Genomic DNA, 23,842 nt, shown 5'->3' with positions numbered 1-23,842 from the left:
AACGAATGAACGGACTGTGAATCTTTGTAGACGAACCACGAGGGAGCCTGGGATACAACACCCTGGCACTCTGCCTTACCGTTACCAGCATCATGACAGGCGACAGGCTAATTGATAACTGTGCTTTGCTGGGAGGCTGATGATTACGTTTGGTCATCAAATGAAATATGAAGCCCATTGCATTGTGATAAATCACGATGGACAAGACCGCCTCCACCGCTAGGGAAATTTCCGGTATGACGCCGGCAATGTTGTGAGAAGTCAGAAAAACGAGTCATGTTGTGCTGCAAGCCCAGGGGCAAAAAAGCTTGGGATACGAAGAAGAAGCTCGCGATAGCTTAGCTTTCAGTGGCAGAGAAAGAAAAAAGGGAGAAGCTCCTGGTAAAGCCTCCGTCGTTAATTTAGCGCTGGTGTTGGTTGTGTTTCTAGCGGGCAATAAACCGGCCAAGATTCCAGTCTCTGATAGACAATGGGGTCTTGTTGGTCTTGTTGGTCTTGTTTCCTTGAGGTTTGTCCACTGTTTTTGTTACATCGAATAGAGGCGGCGGCGTAGATGCGTTACATACCCGACGAGATTCGGCTGATTGACACCAAGGATTGAGAAAATCCCTTGACTCAGCTAAGCTAGGCCACGTACAATTAATCGCTGGCGATTGATTATGCTCAACTTTGAGCTGAGCAAGACGAGGATTTTCATTAGTAGACTGCAGCCGCCATCTCCGCTGACGCGGAACCGAGAAGCATGGACCTAGATGAGGTAGTATCGTGCAAAGAGATCTACAGTTGAAATATATTGCTATGGAGATATCAAAGGGATGATATAAACATTAAAAAAACAAAAAACTCCACAGAGATGTTCTATCGTAAACGTGAAAAGGGGAGGCTGTGAGGCTCCGGATGACATTCCCGTGCCGCACTATGTGAAGCACGGCGCGCCGATGTGTCTTTGTATTTCGGGAGCCGAACTCAAGGCAAACATGTGGAAGCATGAACCAAGAGCTAGAACAGCTAGGAGGATAAATATGGTAGCTATTTACTCTATGTGGAATGCGTTTGGAACATTCGTGAAACCAAACTGTCAAAGGCGCACGGCCTGAATCATCTGATAACGTTCAATATCACAAGGTTTGAAGATGGACATCATCTGGTGGTGAGCTGGAACCCGAACGTGTGGATTGACAATTACTCAATCATAATATCCTTACAACCCAGCCGAGATTGACAGCTGCGTTGATCAACCCCCCAAGAGGAAGATCTGGGGGACCTCGTGATAGCTAGGCCAAGCAAGGCCTCCTCCATCCATAACATGAGCACGCAAGCATCTCGTCAAGCAAATATCCACCAGTCAGTGCCACGGACCTCGCTAGTGAATTCAATTACATCCCTCCCTGGGTGCTCCGTCATAGGATATGCAAGCCATCCCTTCCATCGCTTCCGCTCCCACCACCAACCGAACGCTTCAGGTTGAACACACAAGCACAGGGGGAGCTCGGAGCTCACAAGCCAAAAAAACTTCACCTTATGGGACGGTCTTCGGCTTTGAGTTAACATGTGAATCAAGCTTTGAACTCAATTGTACCTGCAGAAAGTTAATTCCCTTGTTCTTCCAGGCTTCCTCTTCTAGTTGATGAGAACTTCTGCAAGGATCTAATGTTAAACAAGGGGCGATGAACGACAAGAGGAAGGAGATCGTCGCCGGATCTGAGAAGAAGCAAAGTTGGACTGCCACGATTGGATTGGCTAGATCCCCTGATTAACCAGTCTTGGTATGGGATGAGTTCTTGTGCTGCTTCTGGCTTCTTGTTCCTGGATCCTTTTTCCTTCTCTTGTCTTCTTCTTCTGCTTCTTGCTTCCTTTCCGCCATGCACCGCCACTTCATCAAAGCTCAAGCTTCAATAACTGATGAACCTTGACCGTTGGACGGCCTGCGCTCAGACAATGCGCTGCAGTAGCTGAATGAAGCAGGACCTGTCCGTCCAATAGAACAACACGAGCCCTGGTTATTACAGCGGACTTTAAGACATCTTCAGCGGCCTCAACAGTCTTCAGCGCCCTGCTTGTTCAGCGTAGAGGGAGCAGCGGGGAGCAGATCCTCTACTGCAGGGGTCCATTTCTTTTTTTCCTCTCCCATCTCATTCTTCCCAGAAGCCAGGCTAGGGGAGGAAAGAAAACTCGAGACCTTGATCCTAATAAATGACAAAAAGACTTAGGTAACTTTACATAAACTTAAAATATCTACACTAAGTTTAGGATATCTTTTACTGGGTTTATTTTGGCACTCTATATGAAGGTCCTGTGTTTTCTTGCTCCCCGAGGCCAGGGCATGGCTAGCTTGGCTAACTTACCACGGTCTGGATAGCGTGCCCGATGGACCCGCGCTGGCCTCACCCCGTCTCTGGAGGCTGGAGCTGGTGTTCTCTCTCACGGGGGGACCCCTGGACATGAAAGGGAGGGGAGCGTTTGGCTCACCACCGTCACCACCATTCGGCACAATCTAGCAGTCCAAACGGTAAATCCTTGTCCATTTTCTGTTTGAATGCAGAAGGGAAAAATGAGAAGAGATGATGTTGATTGAGTCGAGTTGGATTACAGATGAAAACGGCAGCACGAATTGCCGGCGGTAATTGAAGCCAAGACTTACCACTCTGTGCCACTCTGTGGGTTGCAAATAACCAATTCAGGCCTTTACTGGGGAACCTGATTGGATGGGGTAGTTAAGGGGATCGGAAAGATCGAACAGCAATGGAAGGCTTCTCTGCAAGGCACAGATGGTGATAATAACAAGGACCCTTATTACGGTATACGTGCCACGCTATAGGGGAGCCAGAGGCAAATTGCCATTCGTAAAATCGAGCCTCCAGCAGCGACTGACCTCAGACTCTCAGCTCCATACAACACCGCTAGTCATTCTTTGGGAAGACGTGCCCAATCCCGTGAGCCCTCGGGATAAAAGCCATGACTCTCTTTTGGCTTTTTGACTTTGTCTTGAGCAAATGATGGCGGGGTCTTAGCCGGGTTTGGCTCTAGCTGGCCACTATTTGCAGGTGGTGTTTATGCTTTAGCTGACACGGGACTTCTCTGAATGGGTGAGTTGGACGGAGAAGGATACACATTTGAGGGTGATTTGCATTTTTGTTTGTACGTATTCGCGCCACCAGACGCTGTAGTGATAGAATACGATAATAGGTACCTGACAAGCCATTCTTCTGATTGCTCTTTTGCTCTGATCTTCTTGTGATACTAATCATTGTTATTGCGATTCTCTCGTGCCAAGCCAACCCCTGTTGTCGACGCACTCCTCAGTTCATGCTCTCCCTCTCTCTTCCACCTGAGAAGACGGGCAAAACGGACAGTGGAGGCTCAGTCAAGTCGCTTAGATCTCTCTCATTTGCCCTCTCGCGTGCTGGTGGAGAGTCTTTCCAGGTTGTGATCGCTCGCTCGGGCGGGATTTAAGCAGATTGCGACCGGGGATTGAATTGAAGACAGACAGAGAGAGAGGGAGAGAAAGCCTTCAGGCTCTTCTTGATCATCATCTCACACCCTCTCCCTCTTAGCGCACGCCTCCTCGACTCTTACACCCCCGTAACTAACTAATACCCATGTCAAGCCAGATCCAAGTCTGCTGAACCCACCTGGACTTTCACCGTCCCTATTCATCTCGACATCTGCTTCTTATTCCTCTGATCCCCCTCCAACTCTTCCCCCCTCCTATACTTGTTATTCAATATCGTTAACGGTCGTTCGTCCCATCTAGCGGGAACTCTGTGAGGGGAAGATACGCAGCAAAGCGAGATTGATATCGCACGGCAGATCGAATATACCATAACCAATCCCTGGCTCGATATGGCACGCCAATAAGACTAGTCTGGAAAACACCAAAAGACGAGGCGACTTCTTAATATTATTTAGCAGCGTCCCATCGGCAAATCGCTTGCGATCGACGACTAATATTTTCCGGGATTGCCATCTACCGCAGTAATATTTAGAACCCACGAAGCGCCTCCTTGGCAGCAGATTATCAAACTCCCAGCTATCTCTCCAACGACACCGCTCTTCTCCCACATGTTGGGCGAAAGACAGTTGACCTTGCGCTGACGAGAGACTCCCCACGGGGGGATAATATTCAATCTGGCGACGGAAGACAGGATATAGCCGAGAGACGTCGCCGGAATCATGGGCAAGTTTGCATTCCCAGGCCGCAAGAAGCAGCCTCCAAAGGTGACCGTCACCGCACCGCCCATGAGCAAAGCTCAAAAGATTCTCGGATCGACTGCTCTCAACATCGACGCTCCTCAGCAATGGGACAACTTCTCCAGCTCAAAGGTCAACCTGGCGGCTCCTGGCGCTCCTGAGACATCCCAGACGCAGCTGAGCCACAGCCATGGCTCAGCTGTGAGACATGATCGTGGAATGCGGGAATGGGGAGATGAGTCGGAGATCGTGCCGCGCCAATTCAGAGTCAATGGAGCGCCTACTGATGAGTATGACGAGGATATGTCTGACATGACTAGCATTCTCCGGAAACGACAGTCTTCTTCGACGCTTCATTCTTGGTATGACAAGACTAAGCAACCCCTCGCCATATCCCAGCAGACGTCGGCTTCGGCCATGGCGAAAGGACTACCGTCGAAAGCGGAAAGAATGCTGGATATGGAGAACTCCATCGCGGAGGCTAAGCTAAGGAAAAAGAAGCCTGCAAAACTGGATCTGTCCCATCTCATGGGGCGATCTCGAGGCAAGAAGACCGAGCCTCAATGGGAGGGCCCGATGCTGGGCCAAGTTGTTCGATCACCATCTATCCTGTCGCCAACAAGCACACCATCTCTACGAGGCAAGCTTTCAAGACGGCCTACGAAGGAGAGTCTGAGGTCAATGAACTCGGAAGATGCCAATCGACCAAAGACGGGCGAGAGCAACAACCGCAGACCACACAACCACCTAAACGGGCTACCTAACCTCTACGAGCACTACGAGCAAATGTCTTTCCGCTCGATCGCTGACGATGAGCTGGATCTGCCGGATCCGGTAGAAAAAACTGTGAAGAAGTCTAAATCCAAAGACTTGCTTCAACTCAAACCTACTGTTTCTCATCAAAGCAAGCATGAGCATCGTCCCATACCACCGGCTCATGACGAGCAAATCATTTCACAATATGCTAAACGCAATTTACCTCAAACACCCCAAGCTATCCTGGCCAGCAAACCTGGCCAATCTTCACCTACAGACTGCGCTGCTAGTGTTTCTAGTAGACACACCAGAACGTCTAAGGCTTCGAAGCGCACCAGTAGGAGTTTCCAAGAGTCGGATCTTCAGGAAAAGAGTGTTCTATCGCTCTCTTCGGACTCCGAAGATGATGTTTACATCGACTCATCTTCAAAGGGCCCTGCATCCATTCCAGAGTATGCCACATCGGAAGCTGGATCTTCTATCGACTTCCGCCCAAGCACCGCTCGAACGAGCTCGAGTGCCGATAACAGCTCAAAGCGACTCAGCAGATCGAGCAAGCGAACATCAAGCTCCAACAATTATCTGACCATCCCCAATGGCCACCATCGAAATCCTATCGTGGCTCCGCGAACCAGTTCCCTTTCTGGAAGCTCGACGAACACGATTCAGGAGGGTACCGCTGGGCAATCACCATCACAAAGCTTATCCAGCTCATCAGCAAACACATCGAATACATGGCAAAGCAAACCAAGCTTCAACTCTCAAGAAGCTAAGGTTGTCGCCTTGTATCCCGACCAGGGACGTTCTGATTCTACTGATTCCGAGCAAGACAAAGAAGTGGATTCTGAGAACGATCCTGAACCAGAGCTCGACTTCCTTCCTGCGATGAGATACGTTCCCCACGAATCTATCTCTACCAACGCCGATGCGCCCACGCCCCCTCTGAGCCCAAGCTCCGTCGACTTCTACATTCGCTCTGCACACTCTTCTATTGATGGCAAGGGAAGCCATAACCGCTTCATGGCTGTTACACGCCAGGAAGAGATGCTTCTGGCCGCCCTCCGCCACAAGCGACAGATCATGCGCGGCTCTATCCTCTCTGAGATGGAAGAGAACAGCCGAAACGAGAAGGCCAATCATAAGGGTCACCAGTCGAAGCCCTCCGAGGCCACCATCACCGAAGAGACCTTCGACCTTGACTTGGATTTCCCTGCTCCTCCTACCTTCAAGGATAAGACAACTGTTGCTGCTGATGGCACTACCGTTATCGACCTGAGTCACCAAAATTGGTCTGGCAAATCTGAAGCAACCACTTCTACACATCACTCTAATAAAAAGGTTCATGAGCCTAAACCTCATAACAATGATCACCACCAGCGCGAACGTATCCTTCTTTATATCGACAAGGGTCTTGCGGCAGAGCACTCCATCGAGGACGCTGAGCCCAGCCCTGATCTGAGCGACTTCTACGACTACGAGTTCGAAGACGAATCTGAGGGTTCAGAGGTTGTCCCTGAGGTTGTCATGTACACACAGCAGCGTAGGCACAGCGATCGAAAGGAGCGTCAGTCAGTTGTGAAGCGCCAAACGAGCCGATCGCGTCAGCGAAGCCCTCAACCTCATAGCGAGAATCTCGAGGTTGGTGTGCCTCGACCCGACAGCCCCATCTCTCCTGATGCTCTTTCGACTGCGGCTCCTAGAGTCAACAAGAAGATGGCTCGTCTGAGTGCCGTTGGACCCCCTGCGAAATGGGGATTTGAGGACTAGACATCATAACATATCACACATATCATCTGCGATTTACGATACGTTTCACCAACGTTCACTTTTCATTTATACATGTTTCAAAACAGCATTATGGGGATTGGAGTATTTTATTTCTTGGATACCTCGGTCACTTTGATGATCACGCACATCAAACATTTTCCTTTGTCGGCGATGATTACCTGCGATTTACTCTTTTATCTTTCTTGGAGTACATCAGCTAAAGCGGCGTACTGGGGATATCTAAGGCCCCTTTGTCATGAAAGTGGAACGGAGAAATTTCCCTAAACGACTATGCCCGACTCTCTTAGGATATCTCGAAACGTCTAGCCTTATACCATCTCTACGAAAATCGACTTTGCTTTGAGTCATCGGGTCTGGGATTGGTTCTGAGGACAGGCGCAAGAGCGGGTAGCAATTTGTTCTTTGACGAACGTGACGAAAAGCCAATAGGAATTGGTGGATACTGGGACTGTAATGTGATGAAGACGGAAGGGAAGGGAGAGGCACTCTGCAGCTTTGTATATCATATTGTAGTTCGCGATTGTTATAATCGCATATATTCTCGAACAATAGCGGAGTATGGCCTGTTGGCTTCTTTCTTACTCCATCTTACGAGACTTTGTTGATCTTTAAGTTCGATTCATTGATTCATCGTGTGGGGGTTATCTTGACATGACGGCGTGTAGAGGTGTTCGTGATTTAGAAGTAGGTAGAGCCCTCAGGGGGCTGGGCGATCTTCTTGTTCTGGGACGAGGCCATGTATCTGCAGGATGTTAATATAATGTCGTTTTTCTTGCTTGAATATGACGCTGGCATACCGTCGCAACTCTATGAGCACAGTCTCCATGGTGTTCTCGCGCTTCCACTGGGCGAGGCAGGGCAGTTGGTTGGGGTCGACGATGCCGTTGGTGGGGTTGACACAGGGCAAGTTGACCTGGCTGATGAACTGGATCGAAGGAGGCTTGTCAGGGTACTCGGGTCCGCAGTGCATCTTAACACTGTAGATACGGTTCTCGTGGACGGACTGAACCAGGGTAGGTTAGCGATGATCTTCGCGAATCTACAGTAATTTCGATTACTTCAATATGCTAGAGCGGGGCACATACATGAGGAGGTCCAAGAATTGTGCCGTTCCATTTGCTCATGAGAAGATCCTCAGGGTCCTCCAGTCCATAACTGCAGGCCTCAGCGCCGAGACCCTTCTCTCCCTTCTCGAGCTCCTCCAGTAGGCGAAAGTTGCGAGGAACCTTGGCAGACATTGTGTTCGATTACTCAAAGAAAACTTGGTTGGGTAGCGGATTATTGTTGGTCAAATACTGTGGGATTTTAGGTATCGGAGGTCAAAATCGTGGAGGAGTAAGAAACGAAGTTTCGCGATAGATGACGTTGGTGTAGCGGCGGTTGATATTGGGTGACTCTGGTTTGGTTTGGTTTGGCGGGATCCAGTCACAGTCGCGGGGCAAACAAACAGAAAGGAAGGCGGTGAATTGTCCTGATAAGTAGGTAAGAGCAAGCAAGAGTACCCCGCCAATATTGAGGCACAGCCACAGAAAGCCGAGGCAAATAGCTTGTCACTAGCCACCCGCGTCACATCAAGCTTGCCTGGTCGAGCGGGCAAACGTCGGAATATTCAAAGGGAGCTCTGAGCTCACCCGACCACAGACAAGAGTGTTTTTCCCACTGGCCCGGAGGAAAGGACGTCATTCTGGAATTGTGACCTTCAACAGACTCGAACTCTCTATATCATGGCCATGTCCCTTGCGCGGACAGCCCTCAGGGCGCCGCAATCGCGTCTCATTTCAGCTGCCGCCGCCATCACAGCTCGATCTATCGCCGCCCACCGGTCCTTCAGCACCACCAACCATGCTCTGCTCCCCTCCGGCTTCGGATCTCCCGTTCTGCCTTCATACTTCTCGAAGCCCCGGCTGCCGGCCAATACCGTGGTCCGGTTTGTGCCTCAGCAGACGGCTTGGATCGTTGAGCGCATGGGAAAGTTTAACCGTATTCTTGACCCCGGTCTGGCTATCCTCGTGCCATTTATCGATCGAATCGCATATGTCAAAAGCCTCAAGGAAGTTGCCATTGAGATACCTAGCCAAAGCGCCATCACTGCGGACAACGTTACTCTAGAGCTTGACGGTGTTTTGTTCACCCGTGTCTTCGATGCGTATAAGGCAAGGTGAGTTATCCAACCCTAAAGAGCAATTGAGTACGTGATGGACATTTGACTGACCCAAAACTTGTATTCCAATAGCTATGGAGTTGAAGATGCCGAATATGCCATTTCTCAGCTTGCCCAGACGACCATGCGATCCGAGATCGGTCAATTGACTCTCGACCACGTTCTCAAGGAGCGTGCTGCCCTCAACACCAACATCACCGCTGCTATCAACGATGCGGCCGAAGCATGGGGTGTGACCTGCTTGCGTTACGAGATTCGAGATATCCATGCTCCTGGCGCCGTCGTCGAGGCCATGCACCGACAGGTCACTGCCGAACGTTCCAAGCGTGCTGAGATTCTCGAGTCCGAGGGTCAGCGACAAAGCGCCATCAACATCGCTGAGGGTAAGAAGCAGAGTGTCATTCTTGCTTCCGAAGCTTTGCGCGCCGAGCGAATCAACGAAGCCGATGGTGAAGCCGAAGCCATTCGTCTCAAGGCTACTGCCACTGCCCAAGGTATCGATGCTGTCTCTGAGAGTATCCTGAAGGGTGATGCTGGTGCCCAGGCTGCCGTCAGCTTGAGAGTTGCTGAGAAGTACGTCGATGCCTTCGGCAAGCTGGCTCGTGAAAGCACAGCTGTCGTTGTTCCCGGCAATGTTGGAGATATCAGCGGCATGATTGCCACTGGACTGAGTGTTTTCGGCAAGGTTGGTCAGGCCCAGGCACAAACTATGGCCAAGTCTCTTGTCGAGCCCAAGAAGGAGGGCTCGGAGGCTGGAATTGATACACCCTCAGAGCTTGATGGCCAGGTGAAGCCCGGTGTCAAGGAGACAGTGATTGAGAGCTTCAACCAGGCTGCTAAGCGATAGGGATAAAATCCTAACATAGCCCATGGCATATTACGGACGGAACGAGATGAAATCAACCTTATATCAGCTCATCACTCAACCATCACATGAACATTCCACACTACCATGATTATCGGCGTTCAGCGGATGTATTATAGGGATCTCAGGAGGATCCGAGACGGCCTTGCTCACAGAGCTGGGGGATAACGGAGAGAAACGTCATCATGTAACATCAAATTTTCTTTATTCACAATTTAAGCGCATGGCAAAAGGAGGGAAAATCACGGCTCACCAGTCTACCCACTTCTTCAAGCATATAAATAGCCTACTGTCGAAGTAGGGGGACACAGAATCGAACTATTTTGACTTTTACTATGTATGCCCTCCCGGTGAACTGGCATTCTGAGAGTTCCGGGTTGCGTCTGTTGTTTGAGGAGTAGTGAAGTAATTAAGGCGGGCATTACAAGGACGAAGCACGGCTCTTTGATTGATTCAGGGGGTATATTGAGTCGAAACTAAGGTATGTACCAAGAATATTTCCAAGCCCAAGCCAACATCATTCATTATTCCAGCTCCTGCATTGCTCCAAAGACTCCAGGCCATAATGCCTGCTCAGCTTGTCTGTGTCGCTAAGGTAACCGTACAATCTTGACGACCGTCTCGAGCTGCTCAAGTCACGGCTCAAAGGAAAAGAGGAACCATGGCAACGAGGCCCATGAAGAAGCTAGGCACCAAGATAGAGCCACTATTGCTTCCTCCATTGTCGCTGCTGCTGCTACTGCTGCCGCTGTCTCCATCATCGTCGCCACCAGATCTGAGACCGGTAGGTTCAGCAGACGAAGAGAATGTAGAGAACTTGTTGTCGTCTATCGTGGGGACAGGCTCGATCGAAGGGGCCGTGAATGAGGGAGAGTCGAAGGTAAGTGTCGCGGACTCTCGAGTGAAGCTGGACTTGTCATCGTCGTCGTCGGAGCCGCCACTTGAGCCACCACCACTGCTACCTCCGCTTGAGCGATAGCCGCAAGTACCGTCACTTCTACAGATTTGCCCAGACAGACAATATCCTGTATCACAGCAGACCATTCCCTTGGGCATGCAGCCATCGCCACACTTCTCTTGGTAAGTGGCGCAGCTACCACCAGACGAGCCGCCTGATGAGCCGCCAGACGAACCTCCTGAACTGCCACCGGAGCCGGAGCCATAGTTGCAAGTTCCACCGGAGCCGCAGGTCTGGCCACGGAGACAGTAGCCAGTATCGCAGCAAACCATGCCCTTGGGCATGCAACCGTCACCACAGGTCTCCTGGAAGCTTAGGCATGAGCCCCCTGAAGAACCACCGGAGGAGCCACCAGAAGAGCCACCACTTCCGCCGCTGACACACTCGCCCTTAGTAACGCAATACGCGCCGCAGAGCTCCTTGCCTGGTGTGCAGCCAGTGGGAGGGCCAGAGCATAGCTTGCCATCCTCACAGCAGCCTTCAGCTTGACAATGATAGCCATCGTCACAATAGGCTCCTGTTCCCTTGTTACAGCACTGAGCGCCTGCATCCATGCAGCCGCTATCGCATGATGTCTTGCCAGCGGGGCAAGAACCAGCCATGCTGAGGGTCTGAGGGCGAGGAGTGAAGCCAGAGAGAAGGGGAAGACCCTTTGGCTGTGCTGCTTTGGAGTTGCTGAAGTGAACGCTATCAGCCGCTAAGGTCAAGCCCGCGAGGGCGAGGATAAGAGTTGATCGCAGCATATCTGAAAGACTGTATAAGAGGGTTTTATCCACCTAAAACGATTGGGTTGAGAGAATTCTGGCGGGCGAAGCAGACTGGTCAAACTGAACAGGAGAATTTCTCTTCTTATAAGAGTAGTGGTATTAACAGGCTGCTACCTACGGGAACGGCTGAAAGCCAGCCGTCGAGTCACAGGCCAGTTAGAATCAACTAGCTGGGTATGTTAATATGCTAATGCATCAAATGTACGCCACCAAATGTCTCCAGGGTCAAAGGTGGAAGCTCCATCTCGACGATGGCTTCGTGCGGGTACCATATCCGTCTGTGCTGGAGGCACGACCATCCACCAATACAAATTGCAGCAGGTCGCCACCATACCTCGCCGAACTATAGGCAGCTGTGACTTCTCTGTGATGTGTCTACCGTCCGTGACTAATACCAAGCTTCTAGTCTCTGTCCTCGAGTTGGAGATCTACGTCGAGACGAGTTCCCATATTCAGTCAACGTGAGATACCAAAATAGGGCATGAGTGCGAGTGTCAGACCGGCCCAACCACATTCCGAATAAGACTATACTCAAATTCTGCCCGATCATCATGCACCGTCCATGAACCAAAGAATTTAGCAGTGTTGCTCTCTATAAGTTGGTGGGGACTGGGGTTCAGCTTTGGGATCCCTGCATCGATCCTAGATAGCCTGCCCTGGTCTAAGAGATGAGCAGACGAGGAGGGAAGTCGGAAGATGATCTTTTTCACAAAGATCGGTCACAAGGCCATGAACCCAGGTCTAGTCTCGTACCTCGCATTTGGCCCATTACACAACTTGCATAGTTGGGCTGCAGTGTAACGCTGTTACTGCAAGGCTGGTTGCATGCAGTGGATGAGTTGTAGGTTGAGTCGACCAAACAGATGGAAAAAGGCTGAGGGGTGAAACAGCCGCTGAACAAAGTTAAGATTAGCCTTCTCTCTTGTTTGCCCTGCAAGGCCGGGGGTTCCAAATTTACCGTCCAACGATGTTGAGCCGTTGGCACACTAATGCTCTGCCCTATGAGACTCATCTCGTGTCGGCCGCTTCCACTAGAGCAATTAATGTCCCGTCCCATCCTATGTCACAAGTGACATTCATCGACTCTTCTGCTGTCCCGAATTTAGATCACCGACAAAGTTCACCCTAGTCAGAAAGGGATTGAAGCTCAACGTGCAGGGCTGATTGATCCATCACCCACTCTGTTGGATATCACTCGGCCTGGTGAAGGCCTCAATAAGTGACAGGTGACTTATGCGAAAATTGCCGCAAAACTTGGGGCTTGTTCCAGGATACAGGGTCTTTAATCCTGCAGCTAAAATGTTCCACAGGGCCCAAATGTTTTGAGCATTGAGCGGTGGAGGTGGCGCTGGTGGCACCGAGAACATGCTAGCCAATTCACGGCTCCTCTCATTGAACAGTTTCACTTTGGGAAGTGGTGTTGATGATCCTCGAATTTCGTATCCTTGCATTATCAATAAGGATTATGCCTCGTCACGCTAATGCTGCCAAAGGAGTAGTGATTCGATAACCTTGTGATGATGGAGAAGTTGACCTGACGAGAGGGTGTCATAAGAAGCATGGCTTTAGAGAACAATGAGTATTGATAAATATCAATCGGAAATGTCAGAGGGAGCTGTGAATATGCTATCTTTAGCAACAACCTTTCTCGCATCTTGCACATGTGACGAACATAACCCTCCCTACAGCAGATCCCTCACACTGACACTCGAATATCTTTTTTGACCAAAGTACCAACAATCTCTTCGCATGCAAAGGAAACCTGCAGTTTTTCGTCACGCTTGGCGCCCAAACCGATAATGATCTCTTTCTTGTCAACCAGCTTTTTAGCACTTCCTCGCCAGAACCAAACAAGTCGTCCGTCATCACCTTGGACAAGTAATGTGAGCCAGGGTGTGCGGCCCCTCCAGTGAGGTAACTTCTCATTGTCGAATCCGAGAACAGCTCGAGCAATCCAAAGAGGTTGACTGGGTTTTGTCGTGTCTGTTGCAGACCGGTTGTCTTCGTGCGGAGCAGTTTGCTTCGAGTTGGCATTCGCGTCGGGAATGTAAGGACCGATCATCTCAAAGTCGAGTGTGAGACGAGGAAATCCGGCAACTTTATGAAGAATAGTCTGACCGAAAGGAGGGTTTCGACTAAGAATGCGTTCAATGTTGTAGAATTCAACCGTAGACAACTGCTTTATGTTTTTGATGTTGGCCTTGACGAGCTTGGCCTTTTTCGCTTGGCCGATGCCCTCGATTTGGAGGAGTTGACTGTCGCTTCCCTCCCAAACTCCAGCTTTGACACACCTCAGCACTTCAAGAGCAACGTAGACTCCCTTTCCATCGCCTCGTTCCCCAAGGATGTCGACGAGGCACCTCAGTACATGGTCGAGGAGTTTGTACATGCGGGCGAGTTCTTTTGAGAGCTCTTTTCGCGAAGACCCCGATAGTTTGTTGGGCCAACCAGTCTTGAGCAGATCAATCTGAACCAAGAGGTATACTTTGTGCCACGGTTGGGAGATGAATTCCTTGACTTGATAGGGGATGCCGGTGTTGTCGTTGATTGCTCTGAAGAAGGCTGTCTCCTCCTTTTTCATTGGGAACGACTTGAACTCGGTGGCAGAGCATGCATTCCTCAAGATGTCACGAGCATCTGGCTTGCTTTTGATCTGGCGAAGGATCTTAAAGGTCGAGGCGGAAATTTCGTAACGCAGTTGGATTTCATGTGAAGTTTCTGAAGCCAGAGTTTGCGGGCTCGAGGCCGCCTGTTGTGTTTCTGCCATGATAGACAGAACTCAAGTTGATTTGTTTCTTGAGGTTTTCCGTTCTTTCAAATGAAACGGCTGAAATAAATCAAGGGTCCTGAAAGAGAGGGGACTTTCCATCTTGCCATTCGAGAATACCTCCTGCTTGCTTTGGGGCATCCATCGCTGAAGAGTGTGGAAACTGCACCTTCCTCTCCTAAGATCAATGGTCAGTCAAAAACGACAAGTAAGGTAGGTGCTTGGCACGCTCATCTACTAGGTAAGGTATTACTTACCACATGGAATGATTTTCGGAAGTGCGGAAGCCGTAACTGAGAAAGCAAGATGGTCACGGCTTGGTAAGAAGAACATTGGCTCTTGAGTGTCGATGCATCTATCGATGCTATTTTAGCCAGAATGAACCGCAAACAAAGTGGTCAATAGTGAAATGAGGGAATATGGAAGAGAGGACACTTGCTAGAATTTATCTTCTATCAAGACAGGCTGTTCTCAAGTAAATTATGATCAGAAATGACAGGACTTTGATCATGTTGTCTAGGTAGTCATTCAATATGCCTGAGCCACGACGTTCTTTCTGGCCGCATATTTATATTTATACCAAGAGAGTCGACAAGTTCTCCGTAGTACTGAGGTCAAGATAATATCATCGAGTTAAAAAAGAGTTCTCGTCAATGAACATGACTTAATGCTCTGGAAATGCCTTTTGCTGGTGACCGAATTCTGTCTCAGTGGAGACCTCAACTCAGCTGAAAGTTGATGAGGGGTCATTTGTCGGCGAAGACTCATCTTCATTACAAGTAGCTCTACAAATATATTAGTTATAATACGACGCATTCCACTCCGTTTTGCTTCAAATCTTCCATCGAAAATAGAGAACAAAGCAATAATGTTATCTTGCAAGCTCTAACTTCCCTGTAAACCATCATAATGTCATCTCGCCCGCAGTTCTTTCATCTTCCCAACTCTGCATCCTGTCGTATACTCGACCGCTTCAGTGACCTTCCCGACGATGCGGAAGTCGAAGAAGATGAGAATGGCAAAATACCATCTTGGCCGCTGTTGAAACACCTTCTCTGTACGCCTGTGTCGAGCATCGCGCAGCTGGTTGATCGGTTACAAACAATCGCCGCCAACGCAGAGACTTGTCATGATAGTGACTATGGCTTTCTGAAAAGATTTCTTGAACAGCGAGGCGAAGCTGATATACTTGATACGATATGGCCAAAGATCCGCGATATTGCGCTCGCGTTGCCGGCCTACTTTCCTGATGGAAAGCTTGAGCTGCTTCAGCCGGGACATCCACTTCATCTAAGTCGTGGGCAAGTTGCTTGTCTTGTGGTACATCAATTCCTCTGCTCATTCTCACCTCAAAGGAATGACGACGGATATCAAGATCTAGGCATATGGTTCTCATCCGAGCAACGGCACCCTACCGCAGTACAGATGTACTTGGAAGCTTTGTTTACATACTTTGAGAGTACACCTGAAGCCAGCGCTCTTTTGGAAGACCATCAAGTTGCACCCAAAAGGGCTCACGGTTCTGTCTCATACGAAGTTCATCTAGGAAAACCAGCCTCACTAGAAGCTGCCAAGTTAGCAAAGCTACAAGTGAACTTATTGGACGCTCACACATCAAATACACACAATCCAGAAGTTCAAGGCGAAGGAGGAGGAGCTGTCGTATCATCCAACAAAGTCACCGGGTTTGGTCAATCCGCCACACAAGAAGAAATCTTTGTCGGGGTTGCTCCTGAAGCTTATCCCGTGGTCTTGGTTGCGCCTCATCTCGCAGACGACACTGTCATCGCTGTTTCTGGAGCGAGAGCGATGGTTGACATGAGAGGTCAAAGGCGTAATATTGAATGGACGATACGTCCCACGCCGCCCTCAGAAGACTTCGCAGGTTGGAAGAAATCATGGAGGGGAGGACGTCTTGTCTTCATGGATGCTTTGGAGATGGACATGCTCAACCATTTGGAGAACGATGGGTTACCCGACTTATCTCATGGAAACATTGATCGCGAAATCAACAAAGCAGCAAATGGATTTTCATCCTACAAAGGAAATTCCGTCTTCACTGGGCTCTGGGGCTGTGGCGCCTTCGGAGGTGACCCAGGGGTGAAGCTCCTGATACTATGGCTCGCAGCGGGGGGGGCCGATGTTGAGCTGAATCTAATGTTTGGACCTGGAGAACATGATCTCGGAAGGAAACTGGAAGATGTAGTCAGGGCTTGCCAAGATTTGACCGCAACCAACGTGCGCGAGTTGCTATCAAGAGTTCCCCGAGACTTGAGGGGTGAAGGAATTTTGAGATGGGTCGCGAACGAGGCTTCAGGGGCTCAGCATGACACATGTTGACGATCAGGAGAATCATGATCTTGCCAGCCAAGGCTTAGAAAGAATAAGCTCATTAGAAATCTGACATTCAGGACCGGGCTGAGCCCCTTGGTGGACTATTACCTGACGCACTTGAGGAGTAAGTGGACCTTGAACCCGCGTATAATCCCAGTTGCTGTACAGATCCCGAGTATATCGGGTTTTGGGAGATTCCCGAAGTATTCTTGGCTTTTACGGAAACTCGTGTTGCTATAATCGTATGTTATTGAGGCCAACGAAAGAAACATAGGTATGCGACTGGTTTTCATCAGGGGAAAGGCCGTGTATCAAGAGAACCATGGGATGAGCCTGAATGTGGCCTTGAGATGTGCACCATGCACAACAGATCAATCTTTTCTACATTGAATATGAGAACAGCTTCGGGCACGTGTATGAGTAAACCTCTTCAGTGAGTTCAATATTTGTATTCTCGTTCAGTCTCTATTTCTTATGGCCTTCTACGTAGAATGATCGCTCGGACTACGGCTTGAGAGACAATACACACACTGAATTTAGACGGCAAGATGTGATAAGTAATCTAGTGATTATTTATGTTCCTTCAAAAATTATATACATCGTAAACGAAGTTCTTCATTTCACCAACGATGGCGCTGGCGAAGAAGCCCAGACAATGAGCATCACCGCTTACAGCTTAAGAGTGGCACCAGCAACACCAACAACAGCCGACTTGACCTTGGAGGAGCCGACAAGAGAGTACTGGTAGGGGATGTTGGACTTGGAGATGGAGCCCTTGGGAGCATCGTTGGTGGAACCGCCCAGGTTGACATCGTTGACAGAGATGGAACCAGTCTCCTTGGAGTCCTTGGAGGTGAGAGCCTTCTTAGCGCTGGAGAAAGTAGTAGACTCAACAAGAACCTGGGCGCCCATGCGGGAGTTGACACCGGTCACGCTGATATCCTCGTAGTAGTTGTTGAAGACGTGGACGAAACCGAAGCGGACAGAGGGGGCGCGAGATCCAATGCTGGACCAGTGGTTGTTGGCATATGTGACGTGGAGAGTGCCCTTGTCCTCGGAACCGTTGCTGTCGGAGTGGCCGACGAGAGAGGCCTTGTGGTGGTCGTGGAGGTGGGTGTTGGAGACGGTGACGAAGTCAGAGGCGTGAGTGACATCGAGGAGACCATCGTAGAAGTCCTTGTCCTTGGACAGGTCGGAGGACAGCTCACAGTGGTCGACCCAGACGTTGGTGGACTTCTGGATACCGATAGCATCACCGTTGGCAGCAACAACGTTCTTGATCTTGAGGTTGCGAACGATGACGTTCTTCTGCTTGTTGATGTAGAGACCAATGTTGTCAAGAGAAGCACCAGCGGCACCGACGATAGTCTTATTAGACTTGACGCGGATCTTGTTGTTGCCGGAGATCTGGCCCTTGACGTAGATGACCTGCTTACCCTCCGACTCAGCAGCCTTGCTGAACTCGGCGAGGGAAGAGACAGTCACGGTAGCACCACCAGCACCACCGGTAGTACCGCCGTTCTGCGTAGCGTAACCAATGTTGGCAGCATCGGTGATGGCAGCTCGCTTGCCGAGAGTCTTTCCGGCCTCCTGGAAGGTAGGAGTAGGGACGGCGCTGACCAGAGCAGCGAGGTTGAGAAGACCGAGGAACTTCATGTTGACGATTTTAAGTGTATATATCGAGAAATTGTGTAAAAAGAAAGAGTGGAAGTCGGAACCAGTCCAGACAGTAACGATTGAAAAAGAGTTGGAAAAGAGGAATGAAGGATGAAGGATGAAGGACAGAAGAGGAGAGTTGGTGGTCACGGCGAGGTTCTTATATATGAAGCCATCGCGAGATGTCGTGCTCAGTCATCCTGATTATCGAACACTGTACCCCTGATGCGGTGATGGTCAATTACCGTCGACAACATTGAACAAGATGGTGGTTCCAAGGGCCTGAAACATCTTTACACGAATAGGATAATTCTCCGGTGTTGAAACGGGAGGTGGGCCAACAATCCGGAGCAGAAGTGGATCCTCAATGCCGGACCATGCCATCGGCGCTCGGCCGGTATCGGTAACGCTGGTCGTTTTCATTACTAGCTCCCAGTTAAACAGTTTCAGGTCTGGCCTTTTGGGAGGTTGACAGAACAAAGAGAGAAGTCACCACATACAGAACTCGGATACTGCATCTCCGGATCGACTGCCTGAGCATCTCGAGTATTCGGTCAGTAATACGCCGAGCCCAATATGACAGTGTCTCATCAGAGGAGACGATGCAACATGTATCCTTTAATTCGCCCACTACGGAAACGCGGCCTCGTTCTTCTTGGCAGCCAAGGTACACTGAAGCTTGAATTAATCTTAACTGGCCTTGGCTCTAACTTAAGCATCATTGGAATAAGCTTAAAGAAGTGTCTACATATGACGAATGACGAGTGACATGCTTCATCAAGTATATGCCATGAAGGCTATCTAATGAAAGGATAATTGACTTATCTATACTTGCATATTCAACAAAGCTTCGCCAACATCATTTTTGTTTGTACCGTCAAGTGGGTGACAGTCATGAGAGCGCGTATGTATCCGTATGATTGAAACAATTCGAAACAGCCCAATTATTCAGCCTTTCATCTCATCAATCTCGGACTACGCATTACCATTCTCCCACCAATAATTGCGACCCTGTCGACTTGGGGGTGAGTGGAGCTGTCATGGAAGGATAACGGTAAAGCGCTCCCTAGGCGCTGTAGGGAGGAAAGAAAACACAGGACGAAAAGACCAAGATAACTCTAATAAGGCTCAGGGAATTTTAGTATAATTTAGGTTCTGTTCATACTAGGTAATGTTGTAGGATATCTTCTAGGTTTACCTGATCTCGTCAAAGGATACTGCACCAACCTCCACTTGAATCAGTACTGACGCCACTGTCAACACCGACATCTAGCCAAGCCTTCTTGACTTTTTCCGCATCAGCCGACCCGAAAAGCTCTTTCGCACAGTCAACTGTGGCAGTTGCAAATTGCTTGAACGTAGACTTGGGAGGGATTTTGCCTGACCTCAAAGCTGCCCACCAGATCTTGCCAGCCTTTTCCTAAGAGTATCCTCCGAACGACACAGAAACCAGATAGAACGCTTTGTTGGGGATCCCGGAATATATATGGACCCCGCCGTTATCCTCATATGTTGTCCTGAATTGCTTCATGTGCCCAACCTGCGGATCTTTGCCCTGGGAGACATACATTAGCCGGTGGATGGGTGGAAGGAGCTTGCACCTACAAAAACAGGATCATCGTAGGCAGTTCCAGGCTCCTTCATGCTTCGCAGAGCAGTGCCCTTGACTCCAGGAAGAATGCAGTCTTCACCAATTAGCCAGTCTGCAACATCCGATTTCTCGTCCTGAACTCTTTGTTTGACCATGATGCCAAACACATCCGAGACATGCTCGTTCAGAGCACCGGCCTGACCATAGTAGTCAAGAGGACTTGTGTGCTCTGTAACTGCGTGTGTGAGCTCATGGCCGATGACATCGATGCATCCGGTAAAGTTGTTGAGAAACTCGCCGCCGTCGCCGAAGACCATCTGAAGCTTTTCTGGGTCCCAGACTAGATAAATATTGTTAGTAGAAGTCAAGACCTCTGCGATTGCTACTCACAGGCATTTTCGTATTGTTTACCAAAGTGAACAGTACTGATGACGTCCATATCCTTGTTGTCGATTGACAGCCATTGGAAGAACTTTTTGTAGAAACCCAAGACAAGTCCGACGTTGTCGAAAGCCTCGTTGACAGCCTTATCAGAAGATGGCTTGGTTGATTCGGATTCCTTCTTCCCGTTGTCACGAATGAGGTCGCCAGGGAGTTTACCCTCGTTTGAACTTTCGTGTATGTCGTATACAGCACGGTAAGGAGGGTCGTTCGTAGCAGTTAGCGATGAGACAGCATATGAGGTGCCGGGTTCTGTGGACTGCGAAGAGCCCAGCGCCTGCTGTGCCCCTCTGACTTTTCCGACAATGGTTTCAAGATGGTCAAGACCTTGTTTGGCCCTTATACGCTGGGCACTGTCGGCTTGATCTGAAGCGATGACATTTCGAAAGAGTTCAGGAGGAACAATCATCTGCCGCTGAACTTGGTTGTACATTTTCAAAAACTGCTCCCGACGCTTCTGGCAGTCTTTCAAGAATTTTTCTGTGTGTGCAAGAGATGATCGTGCTATCTCTCGGTGCTCAGGGGTTGCCGCTTTACTCTTCGAGATAGCTCGCAGGATGTGAGGAGGAACAGCAACCATGATGAAAAACGTAGGTAGATATTGAATATGAATATGCTGTGATAATACTTGTCCCGAACGTAAGGATGGGAGAGTGAAAGAGGGAGAAGAGAGAGAAGATGGGGAGACCCAATATACCTACTTACCTAGGTAGTTAAGGTACCTGTAGAGATCGAGGATGTGGCTTCCCTCCCTTAGTAGGTAATATCAATCAGGAAGGCATGCCTCAGTGAGAAAGATCCTCGAGACTTCCTCTGGGAGGAAATAAAGCTTAGTACCGCGATCCTAAGAGATAAAAAGACTCAAGTAATTTAGGATAAGTTTAGGATAAAAAGACAGGACTTGAGTAACTCAGTATAAATTTAGGATACCTTTTGCAGAATTTATTTTAATACGTTGTATCAAGGCCTGATATTTTCTTGCTCCATGTAGGTAAAGACCTACTGACTTATCTCAGGTAGACTTGCCTGAATCCTTTCATGACTCAGGATAGCAAGTTCAAACGATGCAGCTTCTGGGACACGGAGGCGTTGTATTCACGACAGGAGCGAGATGAGAACAATACCTGACCGTGATATTAGTTGGTAGGTACTGACCTAACTCTCCAGTTCTTTCCGTCATATTTCCCCTTGACGCTTTGGCTACTACCTTAGGTAAGGTACGTATGTTACGCTGATAAACGCACTGGTGCTGTACACACTTCCCATGCTATGCAAGCTTGATGCCACTATCACTGCCAACAGCAGCATAACAACCATTATATTGAAGAGATCTTTAAGGAAGGCTCGGGGGTAATCCCTGCCCCGGATTATCAGGGTCGATTCATCATCAGATAATGCGACTTGCATTATAAAGCAGTGATACAGAGCCATACAATGAATATACAGAATAGTAGGTGCTCAAGGTAAAGTTACCAGTGAAACATAATTAATACACTAGATCTCCATTACTTTTTATGTAGTCATACAGTCATTAATTCTTCTTTTGAGCAAAAAATTATCTACAAAGTCAATCACGTCGCTTCTCTGAAGCCAACGGAGTGTGAATTATATAACAGGTATCATGAATGCTGGTGGGCTTGAGAGAGGGAGAGGGAGAGAGATATGGAAGCAAATAGAAGTTAAATGAGTCAAAATCAACAGGAATGCACTTCGATACGCACTTCGAGGTCCATACCAGGTGCATCAGTTTCGCTGTTGTGTAAGGTATGCAAAGTGAAGGGTTCAGTTGAGGCTAGACCACTGTCGCTGTAGGCATACTCAGCTCACTTTCTACCAACTCTATGTGCCCGAACTTGGATTATTTCCTCCTCTGATTTAACTTTCTATACAGTGGTTTTGATGTTACAAGTGGTCGAGGCTGGAGAGACGCTTGTTCAGGAGCTTTGGGAAGCTTTTTGTCCATATTCCATGCAAGTGAGTATTATATTCGATCAGTCGAAGTATGTACACAACACTAGGTGTTAAATAAGCATTACTCTTAAGGTGGTTGATAATGCTCTCTGCTGGAAAAAGGCGTTCTGGAGATATACAGAGATAGGTATCGAACTCTGTAGGCATCGGTCCATTTCCTTGATGTCATCCTTTCTCTGGTAACCAAGTGATCAATCTCCTGCACTGAACTCCAGTGTCGGTAAATGTAAGACAGCATTAACTACTATCACCTGGAGTTATATGCACCGTTGGTTCTTTAAGAGCTAGCTAGTTGCATTATCTCTTCGTCGGGAATGATAACTACATAACTTGGAACCATTTCTGCAAAACCTTGATAAAGTGGCAATGCCGCTTACAATTATCGGTGTTTCTACGCTATGTAAACAGTATGGAGTCGAAATGGCAACGAGTTCAATAAAGCCATGGTCATCTTGCACGTGTATAATATGTAGTCTCTTTGAAACTAAGATATCAAGGATCTCGGACACTATAGAACTTGCAGAAAAGTGTCAAGTCAACAAACCAAAGGGAAAGCAAGTGAATACATAACACAGCTAAGATAAAAAAGCAAAATCGGCACAATTCGAACACATAAGCTTCACAGCAAAAACAGTGAGATGAATCTTTCTTGGTGGTCAGTGGGTTCAGCTGTTAACCGTCCGACCACCACAGATCAATTCATCTCTAGGATCCTGTCTCGAAAGGATTCTAGATAATTACACCTTATAAGGGGTCCGGCTCTTGATCTCTATGCCACTTTGAAAGAGAAAGTCTGGTGTTGCTAGCTACATAGAAGTTTCGGGGTAGGTTGCAGGGATAAGGGGGAGTTTTTATACTGAATGGCGATAACCTTTGGGGTACCTGCATAGCCGCTCCACCCACACACGGGGAATCCTTGCGCTTATCCCTTTTGTGATAAACCTTGAAATCATGGATGCACAATCAGTGCAGTTGTCAGCTAACATTTATTCACTTTCACACCTGGGAAATCGTGATGCAAGAAGCAAAGACGCAAATAAAGGAGACCCAATTGGAAGCACTTCCGCCAAAATATGCGGCTCAACCAGAGACAACAACAGCCGTGTCTCACTCCCTTCAGCCAGCCGCATTTCTGAGCACACCCTCACAGCCCAAACAATGCTATTTTCTCAGCCAAGCACTCTAATTTCCCTCAAGTTGACGATCACAGATAAGCTCAAGATTACGCGTCCGCCAACTCCTCAACTCAGCAGATCGATAGTCTTGGCGTCTTCTCTTTGGCCACTGGCAATATCTTGGGTGTTGATACTCCCTTAGTCCCTTGATTGAAACCTCCTCTTTGTTACACGGCCCTTGCATATCACCCTTTACTCTGCATATGCACGTACAACCCTCCAATGAAAGCCGCACAGCCTTTGGCTGAATGCAGCCCAGACTCACTCAATCTCGTGTGCGTCAAAGTACATCACCAAAAGTAAACAAGCCAAAGGATGGTTTCAGCAAAATGTGCTGCTTCTATTCCATTCGAAAAACAGATTCTATCTGCAAAAGGTATCGTGCGTAAAAAGTGGCATCTAATAATATGCAATGCGTCAT

The 23,842-nt window shown here is 48.7% G+C and overlaps 8 protein-coding genes across 8 annotated transcripts; 3 read left to right on the top strand and 5 right to left on the bottom strand.

Annotated features, from left to right (window-relative positions):
- Positions 1–4,173: 4,173 nt before the first annotated feature.
- Positions 4,174–6,714, top strand: FMAN_03253 (uncharacterized protein; the record flags this gene model as incomplete). Its single annotated transcript, XM_041832046.1, has 1 exon — positions 4,174–6,714. One exon carries the CDS (start codon positions 4,174–4,176, stop codon positions 6,712–6,714), a length of 2,541 nt encoding a protein of 846 aa, XP_041682549.1.
- Positions 6,715–7,413: 699 nt separating this feature from the next.
- On the bottom strand, positions 7,414–7,973 carry FMAN_03252 (putative ubiquitin-conjugating enzyme E2; the record flags this gene model as incomplete). The annotated part of the gene is made up of 3 exons (XM_041832045.1): positions 7,414–7,477; positions 7,533–7,738; positions 7,821–7,973. The coding sequence occupies 3 exons, from the start codon at positions 7,971–7,973 to the stop codon at positions 7,414–7,416; spliced, it is 423 nt and encodes a 140-aa protein (XP_041682548.1).
- A 486-nt stretch (positions 7,974–8,459) lies between these two features.
- On the top strand, positions 8,460–9,743 carry FMAN_03251 (uncharacterized protein; the record flags this gene model as incomplete). The annotated part of the gene is made up of 2 exons (XM_041832044.1): positions 8,460–8,893; positions 8,969–9,743. The coding sequence occupies 2 exons, from the start codon at positions 8,460–8,462 to the stop codon at positions 9,741–9,743; spliced, it is 1,209 nt and encodes a 402-aa protein (XP_041682547.1).
- Positions 9,744–10,403: 660 nt separating this feature from the next.
- Positions 10,404–11,462, bottom strand: FMAN_03250 (uncharacterized protein; the record flags this gene model as incomplete). Its single annotated transcript, XM_041832043.1, has 1 exon — positions 10,404–11,462. One exon carries the CDS (start codon positions 11,460–11,462, stop codon positions 10,404–10,406), a length of 1,059 nt encoding a protein of 352 aa, XP_041682546.1.
- A 1,720-nt stretch (positions 11,463–13,182) lies between these two features.
- Positions 13,183–14,253, bottom strand: FMAN_03249 (uncharacterized protein; the record flags this gene model as incomplete). Its single annotated transcript, XM_041832042.1, has 1 exon — positions 13,183–14,253. The coding sequence occupies one exon, from the start codon at positions 14,251–14,253 to the stop codon at positions 13,183–13,185; it is 1,071 nt and encodes a 356-aa protein (XP_041682545.1).
- Positions 14,254–15,162: 909 nt separating this feature from the next.
- Positions 15,163–16,593, top strand: FMAN_03248 (uncharacterized protein; the record flags this gene model as incomplete). The annotated part of the gene is made up of 1 exon (XM_041832040.1): positions 15,163–16,593. One exon carries the CDS (start codon positions 15,163–15,165, stop codon positions 16,591–16,593), a length of 1,431 nt encoding a protein of 476 aa, XP_041682544.1.
- Positions 16,594–17,256: 663 nt separating this feature from the next.
- FMAN_03247 (putative pectate lyase 1) lies at positions 17,257–18,243 on the bottom strand (the record flags this gene model as incomplete). The annotated part of the gene is made up of 1 exon (XM_041832039.1): positions 17,257–18,243. One exon carries the CDS (start codon positions 18,241–18,243, stop codon positions 17,257–17,259), a length of 987 nt encoding a protein of 328 aa, XP_041682543.1.
- Positions 18,244–19,663: 1,420 nt separating this feature from the next.
- FMAN_03246 (uncharacterized protein) lies at positions 19,664–20,855 on the bottom strand (the record flags this gene model as incomplete). Its single annotated transcript, XM_041832038.1, has 3 exons — positions 19,664–19,798; positions 19,849–20,174; positions 20,225–20,855. The coding sequence occupies 3 exons, from the start codon at positions 20,853–20,855 to the stop codon at positions 19,664–19,666; spliced, it is 1,092 nt and encodes a 363-aa protein (XP_041682542.1).
- Positions 20,856–23,842: the final 2,987 nt, after the last annotated feature.

Source organism: Fusarium mangiferae (genome assembly GCF_900044065.1).
Source record: "Fusarium mangiferae strain MRC7560 genome assembly, contig: FMAN_scaffold006, whole genome shotgun sequence".
In the NCBI taxonomy this organism is placed as follows: Eukaryota; Fungi; Ascomycota; class Sordariomycetes; order Hypocreales; family Nectriaceae; genus Fusarium; species Fusarium mangiferae.
Note: the sequence above shows the minus strand (reverse complement) of the source record. Positions and strands in the feature narration are given on the sequence as shown.